The sequence below is a fragment of the Heteronotia binoei genome, chromosome 18 (genome assembly GCF_032191835.1).
Source record: "Heteronotia binoei isolate CCM8104 ecotype False Entrance Well chromosome 18, APGP_CSIRO_Hbin_v1, whole genome shotgun sequence".
NCBI classification, from domain to species: domain Eukaryota; kingdom Metazoa; phylum Chordata; class Lepidosauria; order Squamata; family Gekkonidae; genus Heteronotia; species Heteronotia binoei.
This window is the reverse complement of record NC_083240.1, coordinates 46621140-46640087: the sequence shown is the minus strand read 5'-3', so window position 1 is coordinate 46640087 and position 18948 is coordinate 46621140. Positions and strand designations below refer to the sequence as shown.

The 18948-nt window shown below is 44.4% G+C and overlaps 1 protein-coding gene across 11 annotated transcripts in view; it reads left to right on the top strand.

The window, feature by feature from the left end:
- The window catches only part of MSI2 (musashi RNA binding protein 2), a 568927-nt gene extending 552007 nt beyond the window's left edge, over nucleotides 1-16920 (top strand). For 6 of the 11 annotated variants that reach the window (XM_060259516.1, XM_060259521.1, XM_060259519.1 and 3 more), the window contains 3 exons: nucleotides 5388-5596; nucleotides 7725-7802; nucleotides 11644-11706. In XM_060259516.1, coding sequence (XP_060115499.1) covers nucleotides 5388-5596; nucleotides 7725-7766 — 251 coding nt within the window. In that variant the 3' untranslated portion in view covers nucleotides 7767-7802; nucleotides 11644-11706. Of the gene's footprint in view, nucleotides 1-5387; nucleotides 5597-7724; nucleotides 7803-11643 lie in introns of all 11 variants that reach the window. The other 5 variants (XM_060259520.1, XM_060259514.1, XM_060259515.1 and 2 more) reach the window with 4 other exon arrangements.
- The last annotated feature ends 2028 nt before the right edge of the window (nucleotides 16921-18948 follow it).

The following is an 18948-nucleotide window of genomic DNA, read 5'->3' as shown; positions in this document are numbered from 1 at the left end:
TCAGGGAGCTCCTGTGGATGCTGCTGCATTGAGCATGAAGAATGAAGAAGGTGAAGAATGAAACGGTCCATGGTTAACTTAACTTCTAAGGTTTCCTGGCAGTGAAATATATATTTGCCTTTGGGGCATCAGGCCAGAATCAGAAAGAATTTTTGCCACAGTCTTCTTCAAGTTGCAGTTACTGAACTGGCTTTCAGTGTTCCCCTAACAAAAGCAGAAGCCCCCACTAAATCAGAAAATGTGAGTTAGAAACAATAAGTACATCTGTGTGGCCTGAGATTGCCAGCCTCCTGGTGGAGCCTGGAGATCTCCCAGATTGTCAGCTAGTCTCCAGATGACAAGTTCCCCTGGAGAAAATGGCAGCTTGGGAAGGCAGACTCTGTGGCCCCTCCCAAAACCCTGCCCAGAGATGGCACCTCTGCTTCTTAGCTGTGCCTCTTGCATCACTTCCTGGCCTCCTGCGGGTTTATATGGAAAACCTGTTTCTAAAACAAGCACCCGCCGTCTGCACACTGTGAGGCGAGTCCTCGGGGGGGGGGGGGAGGTGTTCTTGGAGGGGGTTCAGTGGCTTAGGATTTGAGTGCAGGTATGATAAAGGTTTACTGAGAAGCTCATTCTGGAATCAAGCCAAATGTCTGGCTAAAAGGTTTCTGTGTGGGATAGGGTCTCGCTGAAGTTTCAAGATAGAGCTTCTTCACTTAGTTTCAAGAAAAGCTCTCTAAAGTTTCCAACGCCGCTGTCGCTGAACTTTGTGCAGCTCACTGTTTCATAGGCCTTGAACAAAAAAGAGGCGAGGCATCTTCCAAGCTACCAGCATATTTGCAAGGCAGTTTCTCATTGGGCAGGCTTCTGTGCCGTGCGGTTTCCCTGCCATGCATTGTCAAAGTGATGCTCAGACAATGGGAAATTATCTTGACGTAGTATATTTAATGTCCGCAAAGCATTTGTTTTGACTTTACGATTAAAGCTTGTGTGTACAAACCATACCATTCTGTTGTACGTGTCTGCTGGCTGTGAAAGGGTCCCTGCCGCAATACGAGGACTTGTACGCATGCCACATTTTGCTGTATTTGCTCCAGGGTAGAAGCATTTTATTCGTTGTTGTTTTTTGCCATCAAGTCACAGCGGACTGCTGGCCACCCCAGAGGGTTTTCAAGGCAAGAGGTGCTTCAGAGGTGGTTTGCCTCTGTGGCACAGCCTGATATTCCTTGGAGGCCTCCCATCCAAAGACTCGCCAGGGCTGACCTGCTGAGATCAGACTAACTCGGGCCATCCAGGTCAGGGCAAAAGTGCTCTGACCTGATCAATTGCTACCTATTTAACAACACCATAGTAATATCTACCCTGTTTGAAAATCTTCTCTCAGCCTGTTGACTGTGCTTAGGGTCACTTCACCTTCCTCTTGGAGGGTAGTTGCTAGGTCATTTGTAACAGGTGGGATCCACACTGCGGACCTGAATCTGAAGGTGCCCTTCTGTTCACAAAAGGACCCCTTCCATGAACAGAAGGGGATGATCCAATGCAAGCACTGCACAAATCCTGAGACCTCGTGTGCTTGTACTAGAGAGCAATTGATTGCATGGCTACAGTTGTGGTATTGTTCCAAGAGAAACAATTAAAAGTGTGCCTTGGAGGAGTTGTGCCACAGCATCCTTTGCTGCTCCACCCAGTGTTCTTCTTCAGGCTGCAGCTGTCTGGTGTCTGATAGGCCCAGAGTCCAGCTGTTCTTCTTCATCACCACTATCTCCAGGGCCTGGCTATTCCATGACTCCTGGACTCACAAGACACACCTCTCAGGTTGACACTCTGCTTCACATATGGCCCCCATTACTTCAGCCATCCGCTGGTTTCTTTTTAAAAAGCTACCAGCTACCATTCTAAAAAAAGTTTGTGCAAGGCCATGTACAATAAAACACCTGATGAAAGCAGTAAAACAGCCGTTAAAACAACTATTTAAGACATGGTTAATTCTATCAGAACAGGAATAGAAAGACCGCTGGGCTGGCCCTGATTTCTGTTCCTGACACATTTGCAGTATAAGCTTTTAGGTTACTATTTTTCTAAAAGAAGAATGAACAAAAGAAAAGGCAAATTTTTTAAAAATCACCCTTGATCCTACTAGATCTCACATTTTCTTGAGACAGCTGGTTTTGCCTTTGTTCTTCCTGTTAACATGATTTTCCTTCCAACCACCTTCCAGATTTCCTCTGGCAGAGAGAATGCTCTTGTCCAGCAGAGACCCAGGTTTATAGCCCTTGTCTATATCTGAACCATTACCTTCCATGTCATTGTACCTGAAGAAGTGTGCATGCGCACTAAAGCTCATACCTTGAATAAAACGCTGTTGGTCTGAAAGGTGCCGCCAGTCTTTTTGTTCCCAGCAGAGACCCATTTAAGGCCTCGGAGCTGTGATGATGATGGCAACAGAGACCATTTTTACCATGTTGTTCAAATTGGGTTTGATCACATGGTCTATTGTACATCCTCTGCTGGTCTGATAGAAATCACTGTAGAGGCTTAGCTGCTAACAGGAACATGCACAAGGCTTGTTCCGAGTGGAGAGCCCTTTTGCTCCCGGGGCGTCTCTCAGTTTTCACACAAGTTGCTCAGAGCTGTGAGTTGGCGTGGCGTTTTTCCTCAGCACGCTAGATCCTCTTCCAAGCGGTTTCTGTTGCCATGGGAGAACAGCGCGCCAACTCACAGATCCAGGGCAACTTGTGCAAAAATGGAGAGAAACCTCGGGAGCAAAAGGGCTCTCCGCTCGGAACAGGCCCTAGTGCGAAATCAGGGACTGTGTACAGAGTCTGTGAATGAGCTGTGTGAACCTCTCCTTCTGAATTCTGTAGCCCCAACACCAGGCCGTAGTGGAGTGAGTGAAGTTCAGTTTTCTCCGCTGACAACATAGGCTTCTGGCTGGTTTTGAACACAGCTCTAGCTTTGGTAGTCAGTAAAGGAGCTCCTTTTCCACGTCACCCCCTCTTGGCGCTTCTCCCAAGCCCCGTGCCTCTTTGCAAGCTGGATGAGAAAGACTCCTCCACTGTCAGGGCAGACTCCCACTTTGCACTGTCTGCGGAGGGAGGGAGGGAGGCCGTGAGGAATCAGGGCGGCCACCTTTCACTTGCACAGAGGCCACCTCCCCATGATGGGATTTCAAGCCGTTTCCACGCGAAGTGCACTGCAGAGGACCAGGCGTTTATTTGCCTGGGCAAGCAAAGCTTTCTGGTGAGCTGACATCATGGCTGGATTCCGCTCCCCTGAACAGGAAAGGGGGGGGGGGAGGTCTGCTCTCGCAAGTTAATCAAGGCCCTCTGAATCTCTCAGCTGGATGTTTTTCCCCATGAGTGAGAACACCAAATGTTAGCTTGACATTTAATCTTTAATATTTTTAAGTGCTTTGTTTTCCAGTGTCGTGTAGCACACTGGAGTTACTTTCTTGGGTCTTATTTCTTAGCAGTGCTGACCCAGCTCGGCTTGCCTTCGGCCTGATAAGAGTGATGTCATAAATTACAATCCCTGTCCTAGAACAGCCAGTACACCATGTTGGGCGAGCGGGCTGGTACTTGTTTAACTGTGGCTGGCAACATACAGCGATAAGACAGTCACCCCAAATCCCCACATTCTGTTTTTATTGCCCAAATGGGACAGCCTGGTGGGTGCTCATCTATGAACCTGACAGACCATTCTCTCAGGGCTCCCCAGAGCTGCATTGCTCAAAGTGTACCGAATAGAAGATGGGAGGGAGGAATCCCCAGGTACAAAATGTATTTTCCTTTTTAGAATGCCAGTCTGTAGGAGAGGGAGAGATTCCCATTGCATGTGCTGGGCACTGTGGAAGGCCCGTGGTTTTCTAGACCAGGTTGTCACGTAGGGCTCTTACTTTCTTAGAACAGGCAAATCTGCCTGAAGTGCAGGTGTGTGTCTTGCAGAAATGCAGCTGGAAAGCTAATGGGAAATGCTGTGGGCACATAACTAACAAACAGCATTCTTCAGCCAGTATAGAAAAGAAAGGGAGGCATCACAACTGAACCTGCAGGCTGCATTGACCTCCGGAGAAAATCTGCCAGCTTGCCATTTTAGCGGCCAAAGTTCAAAGCTTTAGAAAGGTTGGGCCCTACTCGGCAGACTTCCATTTCTGCTTGCCTGTGGAATGAGTGGAGCAGTGCTTGGTAGTGAGAGAACAGGCCTCTTTGGGTTTCAGCATTTCCTTCGGCTTCCTTTTTTAGTAGACTTCAAAGCCCACCAACCCTTGCTTCACAAATCATTGCAGACAAACAAGTGAACAGTTATAGATTAGGTCATAACAACAGCCTTGCTAAAACACAACTCTTGCACTGAAGCTGCACTCTCAGCTAACTTGAGAACATCTTGTTCAATGTAATTAAGCGATAGACTTTGAAAGGTCAAGAATGATCTGCAGGAAAATATCACTAGTGTCTCGATATTGCCAGGAAAGAACTGGGGGGCGGAGGGGGGCAGGTGCCCCAAAGCACAAAGCAGGCAGCTTCTCCATCTTTGTAGCAAAGAGCTTCGCTTTGAGTCTTCCTCCGGATCTACTTTACCTTCCTTCTACCAGATTATTGTAAGGGAAACTGCTTATGGACTTCAAGCTTTAGGAATTGGCAGGAAATAATGAGTTTCATGGAACTCCCCCTTGTAGAAATATGTTTTGCTTCCTTTCATTGGGCAATGTCCCAGTATAGTTCTGAAGGCAGGACTTCACTCTTTGAACGAAAGGGAAAGCACCCCTCTGTTGAAACAAAAACACTCCAAATGTTCCATTGCATATCATTTGTTTGTTTGCTTTTATTTAAAGAAAACATTTCAAACCTCCAAATCATGTCTCTTCAGAACTAAAAGTGGGGGAGGGGCCCCGGTTTGTATTTTTTTGTTAATCCCAAAGTTTTCAGTGGATCCAAAAACGGTTTTCCTAGCTGTGATTTGCTTTATTTGCTGTCAACGTTTAATATCAATATTAACACAATGTGTAGTCTAAAACTAGTTCCTTTGTAGTTTGCATGGGATGTGAATGCTGTCTCGACGTGCCCAGATCTAGAAAACTCGTTTACTGCTGCATGAGCATCAAATCAGATGTTGGAAAATACATATTTTGTGGTAATTTGGTGAAAATGAGCACCGACAGTTTCTGGTTGCAGTAGTGTGTTGAATGAATGTTTTTTTTCTCTCTTTATACATATTTCTATCTATTTGGAGCTCCAAGCTTCTTTGTAGTATGGGCTGACTATTCTTAAGTACTTGCTCTCCTATCGCATGGCCTTGGTTAAGTGTTAGAAGTTGGGCCTAGGCTGTTTCTTTGAGTGTTTGGCTTTGTAATAATGGCGCATGCCAGGCTTCTGGCCTCATACCCAGCTTTATTCTCTGCACACCAGTCTTGAATAGCTACAGTGCTCAACCGAATTTTGGCGCACCCGCTTCCCCGGCAGGCTCCAACCCAGCCCGGCCAGGAGGATTTCCAGGGGCAAACAGCCCGGGGCCCGTCGCAGATCTCTACGGTACAGCCAGTCAAGACTCCGGTGTTGGTAACTACATAAGTGCTGCCAGCCCTCAGCCTGGCTCGGGCTTTGGGCACGGAATTGCTGTAAGTAGCCTTTTTTCTGTACTGTTTCTCCAAGTGCTGCTGCTGCTGTAAAATGAGCCGAGTTAGTTATATCGTCTGTTCCACTTCCTAATAGGCCTCTCTGAGAGAGTGTCCTGCCTGTCATGTGAATTACAAACTAAATTGAATCTATTTGTGTGGCTCTTCCCACCCCCCACTTCCCCCTCTATGGAGCCCATAGAACTAAAGCATCACTTTTCTAAGAGCAACAGTAAAGTGTTACTCTTGTCTTTCAAGTGCAATAAAGCCTCATTCAGCCAGACCTCCTCACGAGGTCTTTTTGCCAGATACTGGACAGGCATCATCAGATAACGATCAGCTACGGAGAGGTGTCCATTTGACAGAGCTTGTGCTGCCTGTTTCCTTCTGTCAAGGAGCGGGAGGAGGCGGTCAGTGGTTCACCAGGCTGCGTGGCACACGGACAGCAGCATCCGAAACAGAGTTGCCCCCTTTTAAGTCCACTGTAGTCAATTGCCTTAGAAGGGTATAATCTATTTAGAATTTCACTGCAGAACTCTCTTGTGCTTGTCTTTAAGCAAAGCTGCGAGATCTCTCTCCCATAACCTTTAGAAGGTATACTAAATAAATAGATGTAAATTAGGAAATGGTGCAGATCTTTTTGCTGCTACTCAGTAGCATTTGTACTGCAAGAACCTGGGAGCACAGTTGAATACACCCTGGTGCTTGCTAGACAGGAATGTGTGAACAGGCCAGTCCCTTTGTCTTCCCCTTGCAGAACAGGAGCTGCTTGCCCTTTTATCTGCACGGTGCAAGTTGAGGCTCTCTTCGCTGGTTAGAAATCAACACCAGCTGTAATCTTTAGCAGAGGAAGCTGCCTCAGCCTGCACATAAGCGAGGGGACCCTCCAAACCAGATGAGGCCCTTTTTCCTGCACGCAGTGGAGCTCACATCTGTCAGTGTCCTGTATCCAAATCAGTCTTGTTTTGGAAGTCGAAAAACAAGGTAGCATAGAGAGAAAATGGTCTTGTGCTTTCAGTTTATTTGTGTAGCCCAAACCAGAAGGAAGGAATTGGAGTTTAGCTGCAGGCCGTCCTTCCAAAGAAGCAGCGTGGGCAGGATTACAGGCTTGGGGAGCAATCCCAGAAGTTGGTCCATTCAGATATAAATCCCGTTTTATACAATGGGGCTTATTCTAAGGGAAGCCGGTTTTAAAGTTTGTAGCCTACAAAAAGTTGCAAATTTTGAACTTTAATTTTTTTTTTCAAGAGAATTAAATTGTTTTAATATCAATGTTACTAATTTGGGAGTGGAAATTTTGCTTAACAAATTTGCATGCATGGGTCTCCCCCCCCCCCCCCCCCCGAATTGTTTAAGCTGTGTGTGTTAGCATGAATGTCCGACACAATGTCCGACACAGTTTAGTGGATTCTGTGCTAATCGACTTATTGGTACCAAAAGTTGTGGGAATCCTTTAATTTTCTATACCAAAAACAAACAAGCCTGTAAAGCTTTATTAAGGGGAAAGTATGGACAAAGTTTCTCAGCACGAATAATTTTACTGCATTTTTTAAAAATTATGGCCTCATAATACCAAATTCTTATTTAATTCTACTACCATCATAATGTCAACTTGCAAAACCTATTGAATTAGTTCTTCTATGGAATCTGGATTATCATTCTGTTAAGACCTCCACCCAACAACCCTCGTTTCCATTTTCTGCCTAAAGAATTGGTTGTTCATGAACGTGTGTGTGCTTCTGACCTTTGCTGTGGCCCCATCTGCATTGTGCTTTGTGTGCACTAATATCGCTTACAGATTATTTGCACATTTGCCGGAAGGGGGGGGGCTCTTTCTGTCACTTTCTGTAACATTCTGCAAAAAGTGAGTGCCTTTAATATTTTAATACATCATCCATTTACTAACAGTGTTTTAAGAAATGCAGTTCCCTGCTTACTTTTCTAAGGAGGCAAATAAGAAGAGAAGTACCTCCCAAATTGGATGCACTGAGATATTAGGGGGACAGACAGTACTTTATCAAAATATTCATGCTGGCAAACGCACTCTCAAAATTTCTGGTAATTTTTTGAAAAAAATCACCATCTCTTCCTATATATCTCACTGATGACATTAACAATTGTACAATTTTAGGGGCCTTTGATTGCAACGGCTTTTACAAATGGATACCATTGAAACGTTACACAGGGTTGGTTGCCATCTCACTTGGAGGTATTCCAGTATATACAGTTTGTATGTTGTGCTATGTCCCTTTTCTATTGCCATATTTTTGTCACATTTTTTTATTCTTTTCATTCTTCCTGTCGCTAATCACCACTTTCCCCCCCTTTACAATTAATTAAAAATATCAGTTTTCTGGGATGGAAACTGGAAAGGGATCCTGAGATAATTTTGCAAAGAGCATTTAAATTCATTGTTTAATACAATTGTTAATCATTATTTAAAGGACCAGTAATGTGTATTTTGGATAATTAAAGTAATACTTTAAAAGGTATGAAAACCACAAGGCTTAATTAAGTGTGCTGTGCTATGAAGATACAATATTTGTGCACCACCATAATCTAAAAAAAAAATAAGCAAATTAAAAACATTATTACTAATATACATCTGGATCACTGCCCGTTTCCTAACCTTTCAACTGATCTAAATGTTGGTTTTCACCCTGATTTGGGGGTCTTTTGTATACAAAATATTTAGCCTAGAATGTAAAATGGCTCTCAGGAAAAAAAATCCCATCTCTGGGTTAGATGAGTCAGAATGATAAAAGAGATGACTCAAATGCAGAGAGAGAAGAAGAGAAAGACTCATTGCCTTTTATATAGACTGATCATTATGTGCCTGATCTATCGCATGCATTCTAAACACCAAGTCAGCACATGGAATGAAACTTGCAGGTTCTGAAATGTGGCACATTGTTGAGGAAGACAGGATTGCTGTATATCACAACTGTGGATAAGTTTGTCATTGTGGTGTTAAAGTGACTGCAGTGTTTTTGGCCATGAAGAAATTAATTTTAAAACAGGCTCCTGAGATGTGCTTAGTTCTGCTGCACTCTCCAAGCCTACACTGCAAAAGCCTCCTGGTTAACTTTTACCAAGTGTTGCATGAAGTATTCCGTGCAGCCCAGCGGCACACACTCCAGAGCACTGAAGGGGATCCCTTCTCACCGCTCTTTTCTACTCCGTGGAACTGAGAAGTGGGTTCCCTCTCAGTGGGAGCAGGAGGGCGGCGGCCGTGAAGGAGGGGGGAAGTGTGATCTCTTTGGAACTCCAGTTATTCCTTGCCCATGTAGTCAGGGCACTTGTTACTCTTCCAATACAAACACTAGGCTAAAGTTTAGAAGGGTGTTTGGGGACAGTTGGCATCAACAAGTGAGCACTGCTGCAAAGGTTACTGCACCATCTTCTTTCACTTCAGGCCAGAACTATATTTTATGTGACAGATCAGTTTTCCTGCCATTGTCTGTAACTTTGCTATGTAATTTGGTCCTTGCGCTCCTCCCTGCCCAGCCTGCTTTAACCACCGCTGCATCCTGTAACCGTCAGAAGCAGCCAGCATGCTTAACATGGTTCACTACTGATGCAAATTTGTTCATTGTCCTGTGGAACATCTACAGCTCACAGAGTCACCTCCCGCTGGGGTCTCCCCTCTCAAGAGCCAAAATGCTCCTCTTCAGATGGAAGCAAGAGGCAGTGGGAGTGGCCAGTTTTTTAAACCATTCCCAGCAGGAGCGATGGTTTGGCTAGGCCCTCTCAGGCCCTGATTTCGACATGCCTCTTTTACAGAAGTGGAGTGCAGAGGCCGGCGGAACTAAGCTCTGCCCCTTCCCTTGCTGCTCTCTGGTGCTGTCACCAGAGCTGTCAGCAGTTTTCTTTAGGCCTGGCCCTCGTGCAAGACAGGCAGAAGGGAGCGCACGAAGGTGTAGAGAGGCTCAGAAGAACTCGCTGTTTAACTCCCCTCATCTGTGTGCTCCTTGGTTGTAAAAAGACTTGAGCAGGTGCCCAGCCTGCCCTTCTCGTGCGTATCGCACATCAGAGGGTTCCTGTCACTCCCTGAAGCTGAGAGGTGGTGGCCGGTCCCTGTTCTCAGCTTGCCGTCTTCAGGTCTGTTCTGGAAGTATTATAAAAACTGGACTGAAGCCAGACTTGGAGGTCAAAGCCCAAAGGAGCCCCATAGTAGACCTTGGTGGACTGGTGCCTGAGCTTTATGGCTAGAGAACCGGTATTTTCAGAAAACACATATAAAGCTGCCTTACATTGAACTGGACCATCAGTATGGTCTACTCAGCCTGGCAGTGGCTCTCCAGGGTCTCAGGCAGAGGAGGTCTTTCACATCACCCACTGCCTGGTCCTTTTAATTGGAAGCACCAGGGACTGAACCCAGGACTTTCCACGTGCAAAGGAGAGGCTCTTCCACTAAGCCACAGCTTCTCCCTGAAGTCAGAGTCCTTCCCAGATTCATGCTGAAACCATTGAAACAAATGAAACATTAAGTGGCTGTGGAAACTCAAGGTATATCCAGGCATAGACTTAAGCGGTGGTTGCTGCAGAAGTATCTTGCTGTGTGTGGCCTTGCCAAACTCTTGACTCCTTGTTGACCGAGGGGACTGGATTTAATAAGTGGAGAAGTGCAACCAAGGACGGGGGCTGGCAGGCAGGGTGAATCCCGCATTTCCCCACCTTCAGTCCACTAGGCCCCTGAAGCTGCTGTTTGCCATGTAGGTCAGGCAGGAGGTGGTGTAATGAGGGCCCCCTCCCCGTGTTTGACCCTCAGTAGCAGAGCTGGCCCAGATGCCTCTTTTCCCAATTCATATCTTTTTCTACAAAGGTTCCTGCCCAAAGGACCTGTTTTTAAGCCAGATCTGTTTTCACCTTGTGCCCGGAAGTGTAACTGGGCTCTCTAGAAGAGTCTTGCTGAAGGTGGAAGATTGTATGAAACCCCTGGCCACATGCCTTCTCCTGCCAGCCATATTTTGTGCTTCCAGTAGAGTCAACTAAAGCCTTGCTCTGGTTGAGTTTGTCACATATTCTTCATGGCTCTTTGCTGAGCAGGATTCGGAGCCAGTGCTCAGATGACATTTGATACCCCAGAAGTTCTTCCAAAAGCCACTGCCGCTCTAAAATGTTGCCCACAAAGACTTTATTCAGAAGTTTGCTTTCTGGGGCATTCTGTGGGTTGACAGTTTATCCAGTGTAAACTTATCCAGGGTAAATTTATTTCCTTGTTAACATGCTTAAAACACAAAGGGGACTTGCTGTGTGTTACAGTAAATAAGTCACAAATTCAGAATCGGCATCACTCACAGGGTAGCTCCCCATGGAACTTTGCCACTTAGTGTTCCCTGCCCTGAATTCCCAGAGGTGCGGCTGCCCTGGTTTCCTGGGGTTGGAGGGCAGAATGGAACTTCCCTTCCTTCAACTGTTGCTGGGGGGTGGGGATAGAGATCCTGATGAATGGCACAAGGAGAGTCTGCAGTGTGGAGGGGGGGGGGATAGGGTGGAAATTGCCAGTTTGATCTGGATCCAATCCAAGTATTTTAACCAGGGCTGTGGGTATGTCGTGATTTTACTGAACTGGGGAGGGAAAGAGCACTAGATGTACAATTGAGAGTTTTTTTAGGAAACTAAACCTTTAAAAAAAAGATTCTGGTCCTTATGTTTGAAAGCCACCCGTGGGGGGCAGTGCAGTGCCTGAGGACATCTCAGAAAGGTGCCTGCATCAGATCCCCTTGTGGTGAGGGGGATGGGAGGAGGAGCGGAAGAGGTCAAAGTCAAAATCAGACCGTGCCAGCCATCTGTGACAGCATCCGGCTACTCTCAGAGTGCAACAGACACAGCCCTGGTGGATGGGACGGGGATCCATCCTTTGATGCAAGCATGTGGTTGTCACATTTTGCACAAAGGAACATCATGGGCAACCACATGGCTGCTGCCGAAACCCCATAGGGACACTCCCTCCTCCCCCCCCCCCCCCGAATACTAGGAGGGACGCATTTCTTCAAGGTTTGGATACAATGATTTCCTTTTTATCTGTTCTTTTTTATTCACTGTAGAGTATATCTGGATGTCCAGGCAAAACAGGGAGAAGTTTCTGAATGGTCCCAAGTTTAGGTGATCCATCATCAGACTTTGAACATTACATCATCACCAAATAACCAACCCAAACGGGAGGCGGCACTCAGCGGACTTGGCGGTCCACATCTCTTATCATCTCATGAATCTGCTGTGCTATACAGAAGAACAGCTTTTTAAAAAATGTGTATATATAATCCATTTGTTCATTTTATTATTTTCTTCTTGATGGGTTCTTTTTTCCCTTTTAAAATTATTTTAATCACTTTTTGTAGTATTTTGACATAGGCTTGTAGTCATGTAGGTTACTTTGTGTATTTAGGAAAAACCTAACCATAATATAACTGTTTATATATTAAGGGTTTCTTTGCTTTGCTTTTTAATTTTTTTCCTTTTTTTCTGCCATTTTAAGTAATTTTGTTGCTTAATAAGGAACCTGAGATGGTAACACAATTCTCAGTTAATTGGTACCAATTCTGAAGCTGAAAAAAGCCTTTTCAGGTGGAATTTAGCACACACTGAACTTAGAAGTAGAGCAAACACAAGTGAGCAGAAATATTCTATTTTATGCTGTCTGGGGAATGGGAGGCTGGCTCAGTAGCAGGGTCTCTAGCAGTTCTTTATCTTAGTTAACCTAATTATATCTATTTTCGGCAATAAGGTAAGGACAACAAAGTTTTTTGTGTCCTTTTTCTATAAGTGCATTTTTTTTGTTGAAAAAGAGGTGATATAAGGTTTTTTGAAATTGTGAATTCTGAAAAAAATACTGTAAATACAATTCCATTAACTTACGTATGAAATATTAACAAAAGGAGAGAGAGAAATGCATAATATTTTTGTGATGGAGTCAGACTTAGGCAGTTTCTGAACGGAATGAATAGAAAATAATAACGATTTGGGGAGCATAATTCAGCAGGAACTGTCTCTTCTACGTTTCCTTTGAAATGAATGGAAGAGGTGCCCGTGTTGTGCCCACTCACTTGTGCTGGCACATGCACAGGCAAAAGTTCGGATGGGTTGTGCCCTGACATTTTAAACATTAAGATCAACTGCCAGAGCTGGCCCATAGCAGTTAGATCAACACTGTTTCGCTTGCTCTGTAGAGGTTAGACCTTATAACTGTTCTAGCGTCATACCAGCATATTTAACTAGACACCTGTGCACAGCTTAACAAGTAACAGTCTAGTTACATTTTAATTTAAAAAAAAATCTGCTTTTCCCGTGACTGATAAAACTACAATTTTAATATTTAAAAGGTATTTAAAGTTTCAAGCACACTTGTTTTTAGCCATTATTTAGATCACCTGACTGTCCTGCCATTTCAGCTGCACCCCTCCCCCCTGCAGTGCACTGACCAAGACAAGAGTGGTCTTGGGTGCTCCCAAGCTGTGGAGGGGGGGGGCTTGTTAAAGCTTGCATCCTCTCACCTTGTATCCATCCTTTCCTATATTCACAGATTAGGGAAAGCAAAGGGTTTTTAAAATTTTGTTCTTAATACCTCAGTGCTACAAGTTATCACCCTAGATGCAAGAGAAGATTTTAATTTATTGTAGATGAGAACAGAATGAAAAAAAAATGTATAAAACATCATTGCACTGTGACTGGTAGGGAGAACTGACAGTTTCCTATTTGCACATGTTTAATGTTTGGCTGTTATCTCTATGGTCCTCTGCTGTGGAGGAGACTTATGAAGGATATTTTTTAATTTAATTTTTTAAAATATGGGTCAATAGGCCGGCAACAGCAACTTGTACAACACAGTAGGTGATATTACAAGCATAACTATAGTGTGGATATATTCTTTTTTTTTAACATTAATATTGACAAGTTTTATTAATATTTTTTTAAATTGTTACGTTTATAAATTTGGTACTCTAGGTACAGCCAGAATAAGACACTGAATGCGACATTTGTTAAGAGAGAAAAAAAATCGCTGCTGCACTCCTATTTTTGTAAACTTTACTAACGAGTAGGCTAACATAGGCATCCAGTAGACAATGTAGAGCAAGGCATCCGTAACACTCACCGAAGGCACCATAATGCTAACTGAAGGGAGGGGGAACCTTCCTTTCCCTTGTTTTTAAAATAAACAAAGCAAATCATTGGGAGGGTTGATTATCATATTAATGTTTTAGGTTTTTATTTTCGTATTTCAAAACAACCAGGTTTAAAAACCAGAATGCTGGACGCTTTTTAAAATGTTGAGATTTGATCAAGTAATACATTAAAAGACAAAAAAAAAAAAAAAACCAGCAACAAAACCCCCAGTTCTTCAATATAAATTAACTGCAAACAAAAATTCTCTGAGAGACAGTGTGTATTTTTTACAAAGCAGGGAATTTATTGACTACTCTTTAATTAAGGTAGATGACATCACAAGTACCACCACCAGGAACTAGTCTGGCGGAAGCCCAATTCCAATGGCTGAGAGTCCCACCCATCCCCCAGGCTCTGAAAGGCTCCCATTCATTTTAATGGGGTTTCCAGGGGGGAAAGTTCTGGGGAAATTTGTGCCTGTACTGTATACTACCACGTGTTCCTCCTCCTCCTCCTCTTTCATTCCCTGTCACCTCATAGAAGATTCTTTGTTGATCATTGTTGTATGTTAATAATGTATAAAATGACTATCTTGTAAGAGTACTGTCCTGATGCAAGTGTAGTGACACCCCCCACCCCCGCCCTTCTCTTTTCTTCCTCTTCTAGTACATATTGGTAGTTGTATCGTAATTAAGGTTAAATACATAGATGTAGTTATTCAGATTTAGGACCAGTAAGGATAGAACTTTCTCTTATTTAAGACAAAACAATTGCTGATAATTTCAGGCAGGGTTTTTAAAAATAATAATTTAAATTTCGTTTGTTTGTTTGTTTTTCTTTCTGCTGATCTCATGTGGTTTCCACTAACCAAAGCTCTCACAACATTTGACAGCAACTGCTGGCGACGCTCGTGCAGCATCCTGTCGATCCCCCGCCCGTCGACTCGTATAAAGAGGGCGTGCCATACTACCTTAAATGCTAACGCTAGATATGCAAAACTGGGTTTTTTTAATTTATTTTTTAAAATAAAAAAGAGGGAGGCATGGTATAATAGAATGATTTTACAAAGAGAAAAATATTTTTTTAAAAAAAAGAGTGCTCAGAAGAAAATTGCTATCCTGTGTGAATATGTTTTAGATGTTTCTATACTTTTGGAAAAGCCCCAGCAGCCCCTAGGCCAACTCTGGTGGAACCTGGTCTGTTTCTGGAGTGGCTTCCTGGACGAAGGCTCATTTTTGTTCCCTCACTCATCTAGAAATCCATTTGGAAGGACTGAGATTGGTTTCGTTTCGGAAATCAATTTTAGCATGGAAGGCTCAGCTCTCTCTTGATTTTAGTCAAGCCAGCAGGTCAAAGGCTTCAGACCAGCATCTCATTTTGTTCCAAACTTCCCCTTATAAATATTGCCTTGGAGTTAGCAGAAAACCAAAACAGTTGAGCTGGATGGTGCAAACAGGGATTGACAAGCACCATGGATGTGGGGAGAGGTCTGTAGTATCTAACCCCAGATACTTTGCACGCCTCCATGGAGAGCGCTGGGAACGCTGTTTTGTGAAACCCAGGTGTGCCATGAAACGCGATGGGATCTTTCCCTCTTTGTTTCATAGGAACTGGGATTTCAGATGGGCCTGAAAGCTTGGAACGGTCTTAGGCACACTTCTTTCTTGTTTGGTTTGTTTGCAGCTGACCTGAACAGGGCCATATTTTTTTCCCTGCAGGAGAATGGAGTTTTCCCCCCTTAGTCTCCTGCTTGCTTATCCTCCCAAAGGGAACACACACACACACAAATCCAATCTTAAGTCAAAATTGACTTGATTAAAATGAAGAGCAACCTGTTCCTTTTGTTTTCTATTCTGCATATTGTTCATTTTAATTTTAATTTGTAGCTTGGACTTTAAGGTAGCATGGCTCTGTGGCTGTTCATTCTTCCCCTTGTACAGCAGTAGATACACAAGCTGATGAATGTCATACATCACACTAGGCTAGTCAAATCATTGGGTAATTGTTGGTAATAAGAAGGACCTGAAAGGTGTACCAGCGTTTGTTTTCCTCTCTTCTCCACCTCAGCGCAGCTCTTTTGACCCCGAGTGTGAATGAGGGCGAGTGCCTCCAACCACCACCACCATCCTGTCTCATTTGCCACCCAATTCAATGCAACACAAAGCAAGACTAAAGCAATATAGTTTACGACCTGTTTCTTGAAGGTCAGCCATGGTTGTGTATTATATATTGCATATGAAATTGTTTACAAAAACACTAACTACTTATTTTTTACTCTGGGGTGTATTTGTTTTGAATGGTTTCCTTTTTGTTTTGTGTTTGGGTTGTTTCTTTGTATTCTGAAAAGCAAAATGGTTGGAAAAGCAAACTGAAGCTGGTCTAACTATGTTTTGAGTGACGGGGGCCTTAGACACGCCGGCAGATTCCCCCAAATCTGCATCAACACACTGTAGAGTTTCATAAGTGTGCAGAATCCAATTCCAGTCCATTTCTTTATGTGTGCAAACACTACATGGGATTCTGCAAGCGAAGCAATACTTTAATACTGTAATAAAAATTACCAAAAACGTTAAAAAGGAGTTAAAAATCAAAGTGATCTGTTCACCAGTTACCAAACAATCAGAATGTATTGTCTTGATAGAATTTTTGTCTCAGACAAAAAAAGAAAAACCGAAGTCCCCCATGCCCTATTAACTGTGTTCTGTACATGCACCAACTCCACCACTTGTGTGGGACGTGTCATTCTGAATCCTCGCAGTCGCAAAGACTCCTCCCACTGTCTCTGTTGTACACGTTTTCTGAACTCCATCGTAACCCAATGCAAAGTTTCAGCGTTTCAGGTGGTTCTCAATGTACTTACTCAACAATGACACAGTGGCCAAGCCTAGCCCCTTTCCTTTTCTATTTTAGTATGAAACTGATGCGAACTTTGGTAGTGACTTTTTATATACATATATAAATATATATATACATACATATATATATATACGTGTATCTATATATATCAAGCATCTTTCAGGTCTCTGTGTATGGCTTTCCGAAGCCCTGTTGTAAAATACTACATGGATGGGGGTCTCTCACATCACAGATGTGGAAAGTATAATTTTATATTTGTATTTTCAAATAAATAAGTTTGTGAAAGGTTTCCATCCTCTACTGTGGTCCAGAAAATCAGTGTGTTTGTCTCAAAAAAATAAAAAATAAAAAAAATCTGTTTTGAACAGGGTTGTGTTTTGTGTGTGTGTGCTTGCACTTCTCACTTGACAGCTAAACGGTTAACACCGACTTTTCCGCTTCCCTTCCTTGCGTTCTTCTCTTAAAAGGGGCCCCCAGGCTCTGGCTGGTCAGTCCTCATTTCTTAATTTCTCTGTTGCAGCAGACAAGGGGCTCTGTGTTTCCCCACATCCGTGAGGGAGGAGACGTAAACCTACCTGGCATCAAGGTTGTGTGTTCCTGATAGCAAGAATTTCTTGTCTTTAATTTTTCCCCTCTCCTCTGCATCAGAGCCCTCAGAGGAAAGATCAAGCAAGTCTTTTGGAACTCAGACATGGCAGCTCCCGGGCTTTTCATGGTCTTCCTCTCGTGGCTTCTGGCAAGTGGAGGCACATGCCCTCTTGTGAAAGCAAACACTGGGACATTCATCAAGAAGCCTCAGCTTGGCCACAGAACAGCCAGCTAGCTGGGATTCCAATTTGGGCCACTCTCCCCTTGACTATTAAAGGGTGTTCAATAGCTGCAAATAGCTTATGTCTGGCCATGCTGTTCTGTAGCCAAGCTCCTCTAGGAAGTGTGGCAGCTGGAGATGGTCCGTCAGAAAAAAGGACTATTAACTAGAAGCAGCTGATGGCCCCAGGTCATGCCTCACCCCCTCCACCCGTGCTAGCCCTGAGGTCCAGCAGACACAGCAGTGGTCCACACCAGGCCAGTTGGGGAGGGGGTTGGAGCTTTGAGACAGCCACTTCTTCTCTTCTCAGCTCAGGGCTCTAATAAACATTTCAGAAATATTACAGACTTTATAAAAGCCCTGAATCCACATCACAAATGAAAAATATGGCTCATTGGCAGAAGAGCCTAGATCTGGGGCACCATTGGAGGCTGCTCAGAACTGTGCAAATGCTTGCCTTTTCTCCATGCAAAGACGCTCAGTCTTCTGGGGGCTTTTATGTACCACATGGGGGGGGGGGGGGGCAGGCCAACAGTATTGATGTGGCAGGGTGACACCCCCCCACACACACACACAGTTGATGTAGATTCTGGTTATGTGCTTGGGATGTACCTGCAGCAGTCACATAATGGCAGAGCTGGAGCCACCTGGATCACACGGCAGTTAAGTCCCCCGGGATAAAGGCTGCATGTGGATGTGTGTGTACAAGTGACAGGGATGAAGGGAGGCAGCCACACCATCTTTATCCTATGCCAAAAGGGCAGGATGAAGCAAAAGCAGAGCTGCAACTCTCAGTTGGCCATGATCAAGCCCAAACTGAGCTCTTTTAAGACTTATTACACACACTGGAAGATACTTCACTTTCTCATTGAAAGCAGTATGTCTTACGCAGAAGTGCTTCATGCCTAGTGGACTGCGCAGCCAAAGATGGCATGCAAGTGAGAAACCTGCTTCTGTCTGTGCCACAACTTTGCCGTACATTCAGGTTGTTCCTGCAGCTACTACTCAAGGTGACTCTAAAGGTCTGCTGTTAAAAACCAGGAAAAAATGCAGTGTGCTGTGTGAAGAGCTCAATGAGCAAAGGTCATTCCACTGACTGCCCAGCCTGTTTTTCCTGGCCCATCACCAGCCTGGTTTGGAAAGAACTGGCCCACTGGGGCTCCAGAGAGGCACACAGGTAGGGGTGGGGGGGACTTGATGCTGGGGTGTTGTTGTTGTCATCCACCATGAGGTCCTTCTCCCTCAGCACTTGCAAAGCAGCTGTAAGTGGGCCAACTTAATTTCTCCACTGCCCCTCCAGCCTGGTTTCCATCTTGGATGGGGCAGACTCGAGGAGCTGTGTGCCTGCTGCCACCTTCCTCCACATCACTTCCTCCCCACTGGTCTCATGCCCCAAGGGGGCACTTGGTCCTCAACCAGCTGTGGCAGAAGACAGTTGTCCTGGGCGCCTCTTTCCATGGTGGGGACCACATCAGCAATGGTAAGTGGGGTATTCCAGAATTCAGGATGCTCAAATCGTTCTCCTTTCAAGGCAGCAGTGCCGATCAGTGAAAATATCCTGCAGGAGTCATTTCTCTTGGGGTTT